The sequence below is a fragment of the Nelusetta ayraudi genome, unplaced genomic scaffold, assembly GCF_046127955.1.
Source record: "Nelusetta ayraudi isolate G7.1 ecotype Tasmania unplaced genomic scaffold, CSIRO-AGI_Nayr_v1 ptg000079l, whole genome shotgun sequence".
NCBI classification, from domain to species: Eukaryota; Metazoa; Chordata; class Actinopteri; order Tetraodontiformes; family Monacanthidae; genus Nelusetta; species Nelusetta ayraudi.
In genome coordinates this window covers 172,501-190,000 of record NW_027466129.1, presented here as the reverse complement: position 1 = coordinate 190,000, position 17,500 = coordinate 172,501, and the positions used below count along the sequence as shown (strand labels likewise).

The 17,500-nt window shown below is 48.0% G+C and overlaps 2 protein-coding genes and 1 long non-coding RNA gene across 3 annotated transcripts in view; all 3 read right to left on the bottom strand.

Annotated features, from left to right (window-relative positions):
* Positions 1-1,056, bottom strand: part of LOC142900054 (uncharacterized) — a 1,118-nt gene extending 62 nt beyond the window's left edge. Inside the window, exons 1-2 of the long non-coding RNA XR_012928852.1 lie at positions 414-1,056; positions 1-343 (exon numbers count right to left, since the gene is read on the bottom strand). The exon at positions 1-343 is cut by the window's left edge and continues 62 nt beyond it. This is a non-coding gene — a long non-coding RNA (uncharacterized LOC142900054). The remainder of the gene's footprint in view (positions 344-413) is intronic.
* mrpl3 (mitochondrial ribosomal protein L3) overlaps positions 1-5,501 on the bottom strand; it is a 9,811-nt gene extending 4,310 nt beyond the window's left edge. The window contains exons 1-4 of the mRNA XM_076044077.1: positions 5,291-5,501; positions 4,371-4,552; positions 4,153-4,244; positions 2,348-2,446 (exon numbers count right to left, since the gene is read on the bottom strand). Coding sequence (XP_075900192.1) covers positions 2,348-2,446; positions 4,153-4,244; positions 4,371-4,552; positions 5,291-5,361 — 444 coding nt within the window. The 5' untranslated portion in view covers positions 5,362-5,501. The remainder of the gene's footprint in view (positions 1-2,347; positions 2,447-4,152; positions 4,245-4,370; positions 4,553-5,290) is intronic.
* Positions 5,502-7,739: 2,238 nt separating this feature from the next.
* cpne4b (copine IVb) overlaps positions 7,740-17,500 on the bottom strand; it is a 21,570-nt gene continuing 11,809 nt past the window's right edge. The window contains exons 8-16 of the mRNA XM_076044311.1: positions 16,779-16,877; positions 15,982-16,068; positions 15,574-15,633; positions 15,334-15,467; positions 15,087-15,141; positions 14,837-14,888; positions 13,841-13,974; positions 13,188-13,424; positions 7,740-7,940 (exon numbers count right to left, since the gene is read on the bottom strand). Of these exons, the coding sequence (XP_075900426.1) occupies positions 7,809-7,940; positions 13,188-13,424; positions 13,841-13,974; positions 14,837-14,888; positions 15,087-15,141; positions 15,334-15,467; positions 15,574-15,633; positions 15,982-16,068; positions 16,779-16,877 (990 nt within the window). The 3' untranslated portion in view covers positions 7,740-7,808. The remainder of the gene's footprint in view (positions 7,941-13,187; positions 13,425-13,840; positions 13,975-14,836; positions 14,889-15,086; positions 15,142-15,333; positions 15,468-15,573; positions 15,634-15,981; positions 16,069-16,778; positions 16,878-17,500) is intronic.

Genomic DNA, 17,500 nt, shown 5'->3' with positions numbered 1-17,500 from the left:
ACACACACACACACACACACACACACACACACACACACACACACACACACACACACGGTATTTGCCTTCCACTTGGCTCCCTCCGATTCGTCCACTTGGCCAAAACTCTCTCCCTCTTTCTCTCCCTCGTTCTCTCTCCCTCCCTCTCTCGCTCCTTCTGCTGAGTGAAAACCAGCCTGGCGAAGCTCGGAAGCCACCGACTCGGCCGTCTGTGAGCAGCTGCGTGGCGTGACGCGACGGGCGACTCTGAACGAGCGGCACGTTCCTCGGGCGCTAGAAGCCAGAAGACGTCCATCAAGCATCAACGGCCGCCCAATGAATAAATTAAGACTGATTAATTTGACTCAGAGATAAATGCAACACGGTGGGTGGAGGGAAGGCCAGGAGGGGAGTGGGGAGGGGGGGGACCACACACGCATACTAACAGCTCGCATTCCCCTGAAATTGTGCAACCATACGGAGTCTGGGGGCTGTAACGCATTACAAAAGGTATTTAAGCCTAATTACTGTTCAAATTCCATTCCAGTGGTGGAGGTTAATGCTCTGGAATTGCAGGCCTGAATCCATAAGATGATGAAATCATTCTGCTGCCTGAATTGGGCTCGTCGCCTGGGCACAAACCCACCCCAAAAAAATGAAAAAGAAAAAAAAAAGCCTTGGTAAAGCCGTCACATTAAACACATTTAATGCGAAACAACAAAGACTCATTATGAAAAGGAGCCAGAGGTAATCCTCGCAAAAAATGTTGCAAAATTTTCGGAATCTCATTTCTCAAAACTCATTTCAGAACTAATTTGGCTGCTCAACGACAAACTGGCCAAAGCCGTGTGGTCCACTCGCAGCTCATTTAGCTGCCAGCGGCTGCAGAGGAGCTGAGACAAGCTGAGTCGCGACCTCGCTGGCCAAGGAGGACAGCGAAAAAATTCACATCTGAAAAAGAAATTTGGGTTCAAGCCGATGACGACGTCGTCGACAACACATGCAAGGTGAAATCTACCCGCATCAGAGGGCTGAAGCTCAGCTGCCACTTCAGCACCATGGAGAGCGACAGCAGCAGCAGCAGCAGCAGCAGCAGCAGCAGCAGCAGCAGCAGCAGCAGCAGCAGCAGCAGCAGCAGCAGCAGCATTCAGAGCTCACGCGTTTCCTTCTTCAATATCCTCATGACCCAGAAGGTTATTTTAAAACAACTTAACCCACAACCAACCTCCAACGCAGCCGCCAGCCAGCCGACGTTCAAGGGCACAAAGTAGCAACATGACCCAGTTACTGGCCAGTCGGAAGGCAGAGGAAATTACTCCACAGCAGCTTTGATGGAGAGAAGACGGACGTGGTTTATCCTAGCAGAAAACTTCGACCGGGCTCTTACTTTGGATTCTTCTGCTAATCTGCTTCGACGTTGCGAGTGGAGCTGCAGCCGTCCATTAGTTTGGTAAATTGATCATTCTATCGATCATTTCCTTCGATTCGCTCCAATTGTTAGAAAGGTGGGGAAAGTGAATCGTAAAAAAAAACAAAAAAAAAAACAACCTGTGACAAAGACAGAACCAGCATCAAAAACCTCTCCTGACATCATCGTCTTCTTCGTTATAATAAGCGAGTTGTATGATCGATCACCTGTCAGCAGAGCACAGATGTCATCAGACAAGAGAAGAAAAATGCTGGTTTTCCAACATCAGCAGAAACAAATCTTCACTTTCTGTCTGCATGTCGGTGGACAGAAAACCAGACCAAACAGAACAACCAGAGTTACACAACCTCCTTGATCGTCCAACCGACAGCTGCAGCTTCTTCTACTGCAGCTGCTGCTGCTGAACGCTGCTCCAAAATCCCAAATCTTTCCCTCAGGTCCCACACGGTAAGTCGCTAACTGTATCTGTGGCTCAGTTCTCTGCTTGTGTAATGAAGCTCAGGTGTTTCGCATCTCATCAACTGCGAGATTCTCCTGCCTGCATTCTGCCCTCGTCTCCTCCTGCGGGAAATCTACGCCTCTTTATCTGCTTCGTTATATCCGCCGGCGGGTCGTAGCTTCTCTCAGCTTGCCCCGGTGTTTGGTGCAGTGCGAGAGGTCTATGGGGTGGGGGGGGGGGGGGGGGGGGTTCAGGCTTCACTGAAAATAGCTTCCTTCTGCTTCTGAGAGCAAAAACAACAACAAAAGCCCCCCCCCCCCCAAAAAAAAGCCGGCGGTGTCGAAGACAAACAAAGAGCTTCATGAGGCTCATAAACTTTGTAAACTCGGTGCAGCTGAGAAACTGGAAACCCCGTGAAAAATATCAGTACATTTTATCACAGAGGCAGGTTCAGAACCTCAAGCGTGAGCACAAATTGTTCAAGAAAGTGATTTCCTTACATGGAACGGAGATACGTTTTTCCCTCCGACTACGAGGGCGGCGCTGCGTCCGTCATGCTGCTCCTTGGACAGGTAGTTGATCACATGACAGTCCTGCACCTGGAAATATCAGAAATAACAATAATAATGATGAATCTAATGACCTGCAGTTCCTCAATGTTAACTCCAAAACGGTTTTTCAAAGAGCAATTCAATACATTTGCATTATTTTCCGGCCACGTTTTCTCTTTTCAAAGTTAAAGTCAAAGTTAAAGTCCCAGTGATTGTCACACGAAATTTGTCCTCTGCATTTGACCCATCATCTCCTGACGAAGCGGTGGGCAGCAGCGGCAGCGCGCACGGGAATCATTGGGTGATCCAACCCCCCCAAGTCCAACTCCGAATACTGAGTGCCAAGCAGGGAGCCAATCAATCAATCCCATATGATGATGCACCTGCAGCTGCTGCAGGGCTGCAAGGATTCCTCGAGTAATTTGAGTAACTCTATTCCAAAAAAATAATCGAGGAATTTCATCTGCCTTGAGGCGTCCTTTAACTAAATGTAAAGCTCACGTTTTGCACGGACTCATTTCGCTCATTTTGCTTCCGTCACAGGCCATGCGCCCAATGCAAATCGGGAGAAGACGGAAACGGTCTTTGGGCAACAGTACCAGGGCGGCGCTGTTTCACGCTTCTGGGACGCTTCTGAAACGCGCCCGCACCACGTCTGGTGTGAACTTGCACACTGATGTTAATGGCTGCGTTCTGCTGTGGAGCCGGCTTTAATGAAGCAAACATATGTTTCATCCGATTATTCGATGACTGGATGGAATATTCAACAGACTAATCGATTACCAAAATATTCGATAGCTGCGGCCCTACTAAGGTGTGTGAAGTGTGAGAACATAGAATAGTGTAGTAGCACTGTGGGGCAGATCCTCAAAGCAGGGCACGCAGCGGTAAAATGCAGCACGTTTTGCAGCTGCAATCAGCGCCACAGATGCGGGGATCCACAGAGGTTCCTGCGCTAATGACATGCAGGCGCAAACACGCCCACAAATGCGGCACCTGAACCAGGTGCGAATGTTGCGGTCTGGCAACCTGAGAGCAGTTTGCGCCAAAGGTTGTTCGTCAGTGCGTGTGTTTGGTTTGTGTTCATGGATGCACAGAACAGAAAAAAAGATTTTTCAGATCGTGAGCCGGCTGCCTCGCTGCTGACGCAACGTAGACGTGCAACACGCGCCTGGCATTACGATGCCTCCTCCGTCTACCAAGACTGCTGCCACAATGGAAAGAAAGTCAAGACGCGTTAGTCATTATATAAGCAAGACAATCACCAACACCTGAGCACCATTTGTATTTTCCATAGCCGATCTAAAATATTGGCATATATACTGTAGTCTATGTCTATCTATGTATAAGATTTGGGGAGCCATATATATATTCCAGGCTTTTCAGAGAGGAAAGTTTCACTCAGAAGCCAGAAACACTGACAGACAGCAGCTGCGCCTGGTTCTGGTTCTGGTTCTGGCTGGCGGTGTTTGCGTCTGTCAAACTGCGTGCGGACACGAGCGCAAACTCTTTCTGGATCTGCCGCTGTTTGAATGAGGCATATTTGCATAGAAGGGGGCGTGTCCTTTTGTGCGTAATGACTCATTTCAATACATTCAAATGAAATGTCTGGCGCAGCCCTGCCGCTGCCTGCACCTCGGCGCATTTAGCGCCGATTTTCACGTTTGCGTCCCCTCTGTGGATCAGAATCGGATTTTCTGCCGCAAAAGCCGCGCAATCGCTTTGTGGATCGGGCCCTGAGTGTCTGTCAGCACCTGCAACATGGTGACCGCGTGCCTCTCCCCCGTTTTGGTCCAGATGGGGGCCATCCCCAGCTTCACGGCTACTAAGCCAACTCTTCGACTACCTGCGGAGAGGAGCAGATTGGAACACGGTTTCACCGCCAGCTGACGGGGTGGGGGGGATGGGGGAGGGTTGAAAATCAACCCCATCTGGAGCCGTAGCTCTTGAACACTGGCGGCGAGTGACCCACCTTCCGTCCACTGGTGCCGCAGCCACGGCTCGTCTTTGAGCGGGTTGAGCTTGTCTGCTGTTTGCCTTCCGTACTCCTCCGCCATGCTCTTCCTCATGAACTCCTGGTTGTCTTCCGTCAGGTGCTCCTCGAACCATGTTGTGGTTTTCACCGTCCGGATGCAAGTGACCACAAGAGCAGGACTGCGAGTCGGGAGGAGGAAGGCATCAATTCTGACTTTTACTTGCAAACAAAGTTATTCATTTTAGTAACTGCAGTAACAACCGAGTTGAAAATGACAACTTGACACCAAACAGAGACACTCGATGTCCAGGAGTCTTCTTCACACTTAGGTGTGAATAAATGACTTTATTTGACATTTAAGTGTCAACACAAAACATTGGCTTTATTTCCGCCCCTGAGCGAAATGCTACTCTGATAGCCAAGTTCCCGAAGAACACACGTCATTGTCACTAATCTGCTGCTGCAAAGTGGCTGATGATGCTGCTGATGACTTTCACGCATTCACACTGACAATCTGGTCATTTATCACCCGGCCTTTTAATGTCACCGCTGAATCAGTCAAACCCTGACATGAAACAGAAACTTCTCAGTCATTTTAAATGTCCGATGAACCTCGAAGGGATCACGGGGTGGCAGTGCTGCCTGAGCCAGGACTGTAAAGTAATCAAGCATGAACGCAGAAACGCGAGAAACACAAACGCCGTATGATTATATCACTTTAATAGCTTCACCTGCAGCGGGAGGCTGACAGCTAACTAGCTCTTTACTAATAAAAAGGGGCAAACTGCCTAATGCCATCTGCATTCAAACATTACAAAGACGGTACAGAGAAACGTACGGAGTTCTAAAAGTCACCACCCAAAGTCAATCTAAGAAGTTAGCAAGTCTGTTAGCCACTGGTGGTTCATGTTAGCTACCTTTCGGGTGTCCGGGCAGAAACGAGGCGAGTTCCTCGGTTCAGAAGAAACCGACAGGTCCAGGCCGCCATCGCACCTTTAATTCTACACACTTTAATATATATAACAATAAAAAACACGAAAATCAAAAGAAGTGGACGGTGGATGTCACGACTTCAGTACAACCATGCCTGCGTTTTCCTTTTCCTCCCGTGTTAATGTCACCCTGGCAACTTCCGGTACGTCAGCAAAACAGTTCCGCATCACCGAGACTCTGGACAAAGGTTCCGCTGGAGCACCGACTGGCGGGTTTGGAGAAATATCCCACCTGTTTAAATGGTTATAGCTATTGCACAAAAAGCAAATGATGCTAACCAAAAACAGTAATAATAAAAAAAATACAACAATTGGTTGGCGATTCAATGTTGTTGCTGATAGAAATCAGCTGGCACGCCGGTCAATTTCAACTCGACTCGAGTTTGTTTACTACCCAGAAACGACCAACAGGACAGTGTCACTGATTTTAGAGTGCAGGCTCAAGTGTTTTCTTTTATTTGATTGTTTTTTCTAATCCTCTTAAAATTTATCGGAATTGAATGAATAAGGAAAATTCCGCACAGTGGAAAATGTACCCCTGTGACTAGTCTGGTGTTATCCAAGTGTCTGGAAGATGCACATATCCAATTTGACACAGAACAGCAATGTTGGTTTTATTAAATTTTTATTTTCATCTTATATATCCTATTACCTCCCTCTGGCCATGAGCATTAAAACATGAGCATCTGTGTTGAAAAATAAATCCTGGGTTTTCTCATAAACGATAAGTGGAAAAGTCCTCTTTTTGCTGATTGCTTGGTTTCCTCCTGCTCTGCTGCAGCTGTTTTCAGAGCCTCTTGTTGTGGGCGGTTCTCTGACAGAGGTATCAGGAGCGGTGCGCTTTGAATACTGATCCACAGTTCAGGGCTGGGGCGCGAGGCTCACACAGTCTCTCAGGGCTGCTAAACTTTGTTTTCTCTCATTAATTGTGTGGAGAGATTGTCTGGCTTTCCAATGTCAACTCAGGAATCCCAGATAGGGGAGAGGAAAAAAAAACATTAGTCAGCGAGGTGTGAGCGACAGTGTGATTGTTTCTTTGTGTTTCTGCTCATTAAACAATATGGGGGTGCAGTCTGAAAAAGGTGTCATTTCTAACCGGCCCACACAAAAAAGAAAATCTGGTGTCAAATTAAGATGCAGGAGCGCAAAAAAAGAGAGTGAAAGATAAAACTAGCTCGCTGCATTGTAATTATTTCAGGTTGTAACTCAGCATTATCTGCCTGACTGCACAGTGCAAATGGATCAACCTCACACCAACCACACATAATTCCGACAAACGCTTCTCAGGTCACACACACACACACACACACACACACACACACACACACACACACACACACACACACACACACACACACACACACACACACACAAACATCAGATCGCACAGGTGAGAAGAACAAAAGTGTCTTTATTAGAATCGACATGCAGGATACAGAAAAAAATACAGGTCTCAGCTCACAGATGAGTGTCTCTACCACACCACAGGTTCTTTTTCTCTGTAAATCCTACCCTCCTGAAACCCTTCACAATGTAAAAAGGTTATTAAGAAATTATTACAATTATTCTGTTTTGTTTTTCTTTTATTTCCATTTAGCAAAATCTTCAACAAAATGTGTAGAAAAAAACCCAAGACGACCCTGAATGTCACTCAAATGACAGTGATACTTTATTTCATAACTAGCAAGCGGCTAGCGGAGATTGGATTATTAGCAGGGGCTAAATTATGCATGCATTTATGCAGCGCACTAACAGCGGTGCTACCATTCCCACAAATAGCATTTGCAATGCTGATTCTAAACGCTCCCATCTACGCACTCACAGATTTTTTTTTTTCAGGCTTCTCTACGCCCAGGTCTTTTTTTGTTGTTGTCTCTATGTACTTGCTAGTTATCTCAATAAGGTAGGAGTGTCATTTCTTTGGGCGGTCTAAGGTTGGCGTCTGCATGCTTGTTCAGAAGACTGCTCTTTGCTTTTTCTTTTTTCTCATTTCTTTTTTTATATTATTTTTAAACCTCTATAAACATCTGTCAGGTATACAATAGATTAGAGTAATAATAATTTTCCAGGTGGAGCCGCTGCGGCCAAACATGCAAGAGTCATCGTCAATAAATAGTATTTCAAATTATTTCACCAGAACGAGCTAATTCTCTGAGCTAGTCTACCGTAATGCTTTGAAGTTCATTGTGTGCTTGTCTGTCTTTATGAGAGTATGTGCTTGTGCTTTTAAATGTGTATATTTATTATACAGTACATAAAGTATATATTATGTATATATATATATATATATATATATATATATATATATATATATATATATATATAGAGAGAGAGAGAGAGAGAGAGAGAGAGAGAGAGAGAGAGAGAGATGTTTGTGTGTTTGTGCGTGTGTGTGTGTATGTGTGTGCGTGCGTCAGAACAGGTCTTTGCATGTGTTCCGTCGTCAGGGGCTGAAGGTTCTGGTGGACTCAAAGTCTGACGTACACTTGGGTTTGATACCTTTAGCGTTGTAGTAGTCCACCACCTGGTTCGGGACCTCGGCCAAAACACTCTTGGCCAGAGCGGCCGGTGACGCCTGCAGCACACGGAGAGAGGGAGGGAAGGAGGGAAGAAGGGAGGTGAGGGAGAGGAGCCACAGGTAACACAACGTTGACAGACAGACAGACAGACAGACACACACACACACACACAAACACACAGACACTCGCATGACTGGCCATGCGTGACTGTAGGACACTGGGATTTACTTTTGTCAGGTTCACGTTTGATGTGATCAGCCAAGCTCAACCGAAAAGCTCAAAATAAAATAAATAAGTGAAGAAAGAAATAAAAGTGAAAAATCCCCCAGCCTGGTTTTAATATACACGCTTTAGCAGAAATAAAGCAATAAGAGTTCAATAAAGCTCCCTGGGTGTGACCCTGTTGACATCTTTAATCTTCATCCTGGTCTCCAGTGGAGCTGCCCTGTATGAAGAGTCCTCCAAAAACACATCGGTGCCCAGAAAAGTGCCTCGTTAGCCTTCTGTTTTCAGCCAGTTTCCATATGTCCAATATGTCTTTTTTAGAAAGGCTTTTTTAAAAAAGATTTGCAGAGTATCAGACTGGAAACGGCAGAGAAGTGAAGCCAAATATTAACACTTCCAAGCAGAAAAGAGGATTTCGGGCGCTGTGCAAATATTAGGCTGGAAATAATGGCGGAGGGAGAAAGAAAAGCTGTCAAACAGAGGGATCGGCAGTACAATGGAGAAAAAGAAACTTTGGCTGAGATCCAGTCTATTGTTACTTCACAAGTTCAACAATGTCCCTTAAGCTTTGTGCAAAATCTGTCGTGGAACCCCCCCCCCCCACTCACCCACCTTTGTGACTTAACAAGGGGCCATTCAATCCAGAAGGGTACAGCGCTGTTTACTGTCAGCACAGAGACAGAAGACCCTGCCTGAGAATCACGGCTGGAGGGAAATTGCCACCAAATGCAGCCCCTTTTTTTTTTTTTGCATTGTGCAACTTCAAATTGAGATGCAATGATGTAAAAAAAACACAAAATCACACATTGTCACTCCAGCTTTAAAAAAAAAAAAAAAAAATCCAAACTGGCCTCCTGCCTGCTCTCCCTCAGAGGGGCTGTCGCAGCCGCTCCGTCTCACATAATTCCCTGAGACGGAACACCGTGACCCCCCCAATCCTGCCACTGTCCCCCCTGTTCCTATCTACCTGTTACCCAGTGCTGCTAATCCCTTCTGAAAAGAGACGACAGAGCAGAAAATCACCTTTCCACCTCTGTCACATGACTCCCTCGCTGCCTTTTGTCTTCGGCCGATGCTGCCTCCCACTGACCCCCTCCCCTCCCCATCTTCCTCCTCCTTCTTGTTCTCCTCCTCCTCCTCCTCCTCCTCCTCTGTTTTTCACCTCCTTCTCTTCCTCCACCGGCAGGTAGCACGCCGCCTCCTGTATCTCTATTAAACGCTCTTGCGCTAACAATTTAGTGCTCCCCACCTCCTCCTTCTCCTCCTTCTTGTTCTCCTCCTACTCCTTCTTGTTCTCCTCCTCCTCCTTCTTGTTCTCCTCCTCCTCCTCTGTTTTTCACCTCCTTCTCTTCCTCCACCGCCAGGCAGCACGCCGCCTCCTGTATCTCTATTAAACGCTCTTACGCTAACAATGTAGTGCTCCCCACGTCCTCCCTCATCCTCCCTCCTCCCTCCTCCGTCCTCTCTCTCTCTCTCTGCATCGTCCCCGACCTGACTTCTTGTGAAGGAGGGACGCTTGATTTGTGCACCTGCCAAAGGCCACACTCATCAGAACAGAGCGCACACCGGCCAAACAAACCCTGTTACTGTCACTGCTGGCGAGAAAATTTATTCCGGCGGAAAGACAGAGACAAACTCACACACACACACACACACACACACACACACACACACACACACACACACAGACAGTGGGCAGTGCCTGATGTGCGGCAGGTGTATTACGCCCACACATTCACACTCATTGGCCTCCTGAATGCAGCGTACACACACACACAGAGGCAGATGCACGCACAGCTTTGTCTCAAGTGCAACTTTTCATCTTTAACTGCCGCCGCCTTCACTCGGCGCTGAAGGATTCCGGTGCAACCGGCTGAGTGATGAGAGCCGTGAAGGTGGAATATTAAGGCTGTTTACTCCACATCATGACGCTGCTCCAGGCTGTTGGCTGTGAGGAAGTTTGGTCGTTTTCACCCACAGCCACAGCTCCCTCCCGAGGACTTTGGAACTGAAGCGTCGGTTTTATTTTCGGCACTCGGTCCGACGGCAGGCGTCACCTCGACTTTTATCAAGCAGTGAGTCACCGAGGAGACGCTCGGAGCTGCACTTCCAAACTTGGGGGAACTTGCAAAGTTCTTGATTATTATGAATAGAAATGTCAAAATGATGAGCAAAAAAAAAAAGAAAGAAAAAGAAAGAAAAAGACTCGGGGTGTGTTCCAAATCTGGATTTGAGATAGTGTCTTTTACTGTGGTGTTTAAACACTCACCCCGATGAACAATGATGCAAGGTGTCAAGATAAGTATCAGACTGATAAAAAATAAATAAAAATAAAATATCCTGCCCCTGCAGTGACAAACATGTTGTCACATTTTCATGAGACGCCACCAATACGGAGGAGACGCTCAAATTCTCACCCAGAGCGCGTGAGCTGATCTTTGAAGAATTGGACGCCTTTTTTTAGACAAGCTGTAATTTACATAGATATGGTTTGTTTTGTCCTCTAACTGTTGGCACAAAACCTCCCATTAAAATGTCGACCAGAAGAGAGAGAGAGAGAGAGAGAGTGAGAGAGAGGAGGAGAGGGAGAGAGAGAGAGAGAGTGAGAGAGAGGAGGAGAGGGAGAGAGAGAGGGACGGCGGCTGCTGGCAGCTGCTGAGGGTTTTGTGGATTATGAGGCTGTGCCACGTCTGTTTGCCGCCACTTAGCCGTCCGTCGCACAAAATTTGCATTTGCCTTCTCGTGGAATGTGTGAAAAATGACAAACCACAAACCAGCTCAGCACCCAACATCATCTCACAATCTAGCATCAGCTGGCTAGCAGACACAAGCAGCGGTGCACACTGAAGAGAGCCGCATTAATGCGTTGCTCCATCGGTGGGACAGTTGACGGAGCTTCGGAGGGGGGGGGGGGGGGGGGCTTGTTTGGCTCCAGCTGCACTCACAAGGCACTGGATGGATGTGACCTTCGTTGCGCTGACTGACAGGAAGCAGAGGAAACGCAAACTTCAAAAGAACACAGAAAATCACTCCGGATCGCAACGCTTCGTTTGAAAAGCACCGCCACAGGTTTTTGTTTTTACCGACTTCCAACAGAAAATATTAGTTTGTACTGTAGTATCTGAACCTATGCATATGACATCATTTGAACTTACGTAAATGGCCTGATGTGAGCTCAGCAGTGCACCCGCTGCACACCTTCCCTAAGGGCGTCTGTTTCCATATATGGTCTTGTTGTTGCCCACTGCCATCAAATTATAACCAGATGGCCATTGGGGGTGCAATTATGGAATGCATACATTCTCCCCCACTCCTAGCATCTTCCTCCCTGGTTGCTGGGGGTATAAGAGGTGATGTGAACAGAGGATCATCCATGGTGCCTGTCTGACTTCTGACTTCTTTGCAAATAAACCAGTTTTTATACAACTAAGTCTGTGTCAGTGAAGACTCCTTCAACATCTACATCACTTGAAGCCACCAGAAGAATTCACCACAGTACATTCATCAAGGCCGTGCGTTCTGAGCTCCAGATTTGCTTCGCCTGCACTCTCATCCTTTATGCAGATCCAGGCCTGCATGTGTTTGGAAGAATCGATCGCTCGTTCGTGTTCTCGGAATACCCAAAAAGTTCCCGCTCGTCGTCGAGGGAAAAATTGGCCTCCATCCATCAGGATGCGGCAAGTTGTAAAAGTCGCCTCGGAGCAGCTGGCAGTCGGGTGCCCCAGTGGCCGGCGGCGCTCACTGCAAGACTTCCAACCCTGGGTTGAACTCCGAGAAGCTGGTAAACCTCAGGGCTGCTTACTGGGACCGCTGATGGGTTTTTTTCCTCACGTCTTAATTCAGGTCAGTATCCCAGTTTCTACTACATGCTAAGCTATATGTCCCCAGTATCATCAGCAGAGATTATTGTCTTCATTGATTGATTTATCTATTGGTCTGGATTATTTTGCACACCGACACTGAGTCCATTCCGAGCCCGGCTTCGGCTAATGCCGCAGGAAATGTCAACAGCCTGGGGCGTGATGAGGTCCAACGACATCCAAACCGTCATCATGAGCACTTTTACCACGGGTGCCACTTCCGTAATGTCACGGAAATCCCTTCAAAGACATAAACCGGAGCTCAGCGGTGGCGGCAGCGAGGCTGCAAAGAGCCCCGGATCGAATTACTACGCTGCTATTGACCTCGCAGCGGCTGCACATTTGTTTTCAAATCGCTTTTACTCATTACGTCTGCGCCCATAAAGACCTCGCCCCTCAATATAGAGCAGATGGTCGGAGCACTGTTGGCTGTTAGGGGTCGTTAACCGGGGAACCAGCTGTGTTAGGAACCTTCCACTCAGACATCCTCCCATTAGACCGTTAGCCAAAACAAGTCACGCTCCACGTCTCGTTGCCTAGCTGTGAATTATTTGTTGTTGTTGTTTGTTTTTTTTGTTTTTTTTACCATCAGCACTGCTTCTTGCAGAAACTGCAAGAAGCAGAAACTGCACCTGCCTCCCTCACACTTTGCTCATGAAGTTGGCAAACAACTATTTGCAGATGACACAAATCAGAGCAAAGTCATAATTAAAGGTGCAAAGTTGCTGAAGTATTGTTCTTGCTAGTTGATTAACGTGTGCAGTTCCTTTGCTGAAATTCTTTCACCTTGCATTTTCACACGATCTGTCTGCTTAGACTACACACACACACACACACACACACAAACACACACACACACACACACACACACACACACACACACACACACACACACTCGATTCGACGACTTCCGATATCACCTGTTTCTTTCCTACTTTACACAAGATCCGAAATCGGAATTGAGGAGGAGGGGGAAAAAAATCTGAATTGGGCTGTGAAAATATTATGTCTCAAATATTTGACCTGTTAAGAATATCCAGTTTCCAAAAGTTGTGTTTAACTTTTACACTCATGCATTCATTTCACCCCCCCCCCCCGCCCCCCCACTTAAAAAAAAAAAAAGAGAGAGAGAAAGAAATCCTGGCATTATCATATTCAAGAAGTGCAGTGTGAATAAAGGACTAAATAAAAAAAAACAACAACAACACAGCCACCCACATGTTTGAAGTCCTTGAAGGGGACAAACTGCACGATGTCCCGGAGGACCGGCTCCCCCTTGGGCGAACGCAGGATCCCGTCGTCGCCGTCCAGGATCTGCATGTCTGTGAAGTCGGCGTTGCCCACCCCCACGATGATGACGGACATGGGCAGGTGGGAGGCGTGCACGATGGCCTCCCTCGTGTCGGCCATGTCGGTGATGACGCCGTCCGTCAGGATCAGCAGTATGAAGTATTCCTGCAGGGAGGAGGAGGAAGGAAGGAAGGAAAGAGGTAAGGAAGGAAGGAAGGAAGGAAATGAGCAAGATGTATTCCCAGGTTTTGAAACAGTGGCTTCTACTCCAATTTGAATAAAACTCTGCGGCTCTCTAATCCACTGGAGGGCGGCGGAGAAGCGGGAGGAATTAAGGCTGAGAGATGGAGGAAGAGAGAGAATGCGTGGAATTAAATTAATATCAATCACTTGGAGCCTCGCTGCTCCATTCATCCCTGTTTGCTCTTGTTCTCTCCGTCTCTTCAATCCGCTGACGTTTCCCGTGTTCCCGCCTGTAGTGGCGATTTGTCAACGCAGTCGCAGCAACAAGAACAAGAAAAAGGAAGACGCAGCAACCTCTTCCCCTCTTCCTGCCCTCCTCCTCTCATCCTTCTCCTCACCATGGCCTCTTTGGTGTGCATCTCCTCCGAGGCGGACGAGGCTACTTTCTGGATGATGGGGGCGATGTTGGTGGGCCCGTACAGCTGGATCTTGGGGAGGCAGTTCTGGTAGGCCTCCACCACGCCTTGAATCCCTGCAGAACACACACACACACACACACACACGCACACACACACACACACACACACACACACACACACACACACAGACACACACATTCTCTAGTCACAACAAGAGGTACCGGCCTTGGTGAATCGCAGGGTTGCGCCGTTTGCAAAAGTGCCTGTGAAAACATTTCAGACGGCGTTCCTTCCTTCCAGCGCGCTCCAAGGTGACTTGGGTGTTTTCTTTTTTTTTTTAAGGCGAGCTCGAGGCTCAACTAAACACTCGTGCACACACACACTCACACACCCATACACACACACTGGCACAGTGGCTGGAGCTCAGATATGTCGGGATAAGAGCACAGAAGCCCATTTCACACATACAGATTAGTGTTGTTTTTTCCTTCAGGCTCCTCCGTCAGCTTAAAACGCTTCCTGCGGCACGAGCTGCGTGCAGAGTGTGTGTGTGTGTGTGTGCAGCAGGGGGAGGAGAGCAGAGGGGAGGAGAGGAGAGAAGGTGTGGAGGAGATTTTGGCGGGACAAAGATGGGAAGTGACAGCGAGCGAAGAGATGGGGGGGCGCCGATTGTGGGAGACGTGATTGGATCCCGTGACGCTCAAACGTGACACCGGCTGTGGCAACGGAATCAAGTGTGTGTGTGTTGGAGGGAGGGTGTGTGTGTGTGTGTGTGTGTGTGTGTGGGGGGGGGGGGTTGCACTACCTGTGCCTGTGACTAAACATTTCATTTGATCCCGTCTCTCATACACACTCCACTAAGCAGACATGTTTAATAATGGCATCGACCATTAGAACCCAGCTACTCCAACTTAGTGACACTCCAGCCTGTGTGTGTGTGCGTGTGTGTGTGTGTGTGTGTGTCGGATGGCTCACCAGCACATTCCGGATTGTCTTCGTCAAAGTTCACGGCAAAATCATGTGACACCTTGGTGCAGAGGTGGGGGGTGGGGGGTGGAGGGCAGAGAACACAGAGAGCCTGTTAGCGCATGTTAGCGCCTGTTAGCGTAGGACGCTCCTTCCAATTTACAGGGTGGACGGACGGGTGGACGGATTCCACCCGTAAAAACACAAGAGGCGGCTGGCTGCATCTTTTTTGAATCATATATTTTTTTTAAGTCTTTACCTTGAAGTCAGGAGGTATCAGCGCTCCGAAGCCAAAGGCGGGGAACATTTTATCGCTGCGGAGAGAGACACGTTCACTGAGATTTTATACACTTTTTTTTTTTTTGTTATCGTCGTTGTGGGATGATTGATTCCATAAATCGCTTTTTATGAAAAAGGACTTGGCTGTGCAGGCGTGTGTATGTGTGTGTGTGTGCGTTGGACGGTGCCGTTGCCATATGACGATTGATGGGCTCCGGAGGATCAACCTGTCATAGTCTTGGCAGATCTCGCCGACGGCCACCAGGGCTTTCAGGTACTCGTTAGGCTGGTAGGGGTGGATGTAGTGGAGGGAGCAGCTGTTCCTGGGATCCCCGTTGGAAGCTGTGAAGTCTATGGCCACCTGAGACACACGCACACATACACACACACGGATGAGAGAGTGTGTCATCGGAGAGGAAAATACAACAACAAACAAACAAACAAAAAAAAAGCGAGGGGCGACTCACTGTGAACTGAATCTGGCAGCCTCCCATGATGTAATCAAGAAAGGAATACATTTTGATGACCTGACGGAGGGAGAAATTGCAGGAAAACTTTAGATTGGATTTGAGAGCGGCGGAATGAGCTGTGTGTAGCTGGGAGTTGGCGCGTTGCGTTGGTTTGTTTGGGAATTTACGGGCGGCTCAAAAAACAAAGGAGGATTCGCTCTGAAATTCTTTCATTTCTCAGCTTTTGCTTTGTGATCGTGTGCTCAGAAATGAACATTTTTGATGCCACACGCATGTGGAACAATTGAAAACTGCTCCGTCATTTACAACTTGGCCAGTGCAAATTTGCTGCTAGCAAACACATTCCTTTTTCTATTCTTTTTTTTTTTTAAGTGCTCAACAGTGAAGAGTAGAGCGTTGCTTCACCTTGCAGTGGTTGAGAATGACCACACCAGAGTTTCTGTAGTTCTTCTTCTTCATCTGGTATTTGGGGTTGATGCACTCCCACTGGATCTGGGACAGTTCAGGGCCATTTTACAAACCGACAGCCGATAGCAATTCCATGCAGAAGACAGACAACAGACAGCATACGAGTTCCCAGGGGACCAATCACAGCAAGCCACTAACGAGGCTGCTGGTCACAGGCACTGGAGGGCTCTTAAGGCCTCTCGTCTCAGAGCGTTTTGTTAACCAGGCCGGGCGGGAAAGATTTGATTTCCTGGCTGGCTCTGGTTCTTTGTAAGACCAAGAGCTCCACTTGATTCTCCCAGACAGTGTTGTTGTTTTTTTGTTTTGTTTTTAAATCCCTCCAGTGAGTCAAACCATGAGCACGAGACAAAACAGAGTTGAAGTTTTTATAAAAGCTTCTTTTCGTTGTTTATTGTATTGTAAGACGGAAAAAAGAAAAGACTTTATTGTCCCACTGCGGGGAAGAGCTTTCGCACCAGTTCTTGAAAATAATTCACTGCAGAGACGGAGATCAATCAGTCTCAAACTTGGCCATTCATTGGTTTAAATGGTGGCCCTGAGGGACGCCGGTGGGTGATAAAAACATCTCATAACACACTGGATTATATCTCACTGTCGGTTAATAATCATAATAATAATGACCATGACTGTCATAAAGCCTAGTAAATAACAAAATTGATTTAATAAAGCCATCACTGTTGCAGTGTGTGTGTGTGTGTGGGTGTGTGTGTGTGTGCAAGGGTGCTCCTCCTCACCTGTTTGCCCTCCTGCTCCGCTCTCACCTCCTTGAACGTGGTCTGAAACTCCCCGATAAAATCGTGTTTCCCGTTCGAGTCCCAGTCCCACACCGTGCACTGCCAAACACACACACACACACACACACACACACACACACACACACACACACACACACGCACACACGGGCCGTTGATTCAGTCGCGGTGCAGCTGCAACTCCGCGGCCTTGAGACGCATGCTCTTAAAGCACGCTGGGAAATGCCATGCTGAATGATTGATAAGGCGGAGCCAGGGGAGGGGGGGGTGGGGGCGGGGCGATGGAGCGGTGAAATATTAATTTGAAGATGCTGAGAAGGCTGCGGTTAAGAGACAGCTTAACTGTGTGTGTGTGTGTGTGTGTGTGTGTGTGTGTTCAGACATAATTGTTTCCCCTCAAACAAGGTACTGGACATGAAAGACGACCTCCATCAGAGGCCAAACGGTGGGGTCAAGGCTCCGCCAGCCGTTAAGCCCTGACGCCGTCGTCCTGAACGACCTCAGCGAGCTGACCAATGAGGCGCGATGGATTCCAGTCGATTGGGTGAGGGGGGGCACTAGCGGGGTGGTAGTGGTGGTTCGGGGGGGCGGGGCGCTAGCGGGGTGGTCGTGGTGGTTCGGGGGGGGGGGTTGAGTCATTCTGCTCTTGGGCTTCTTGACCTTCTTGTGTGCACCGGCGCCAACAACTGGCGATCAGAAGCAGG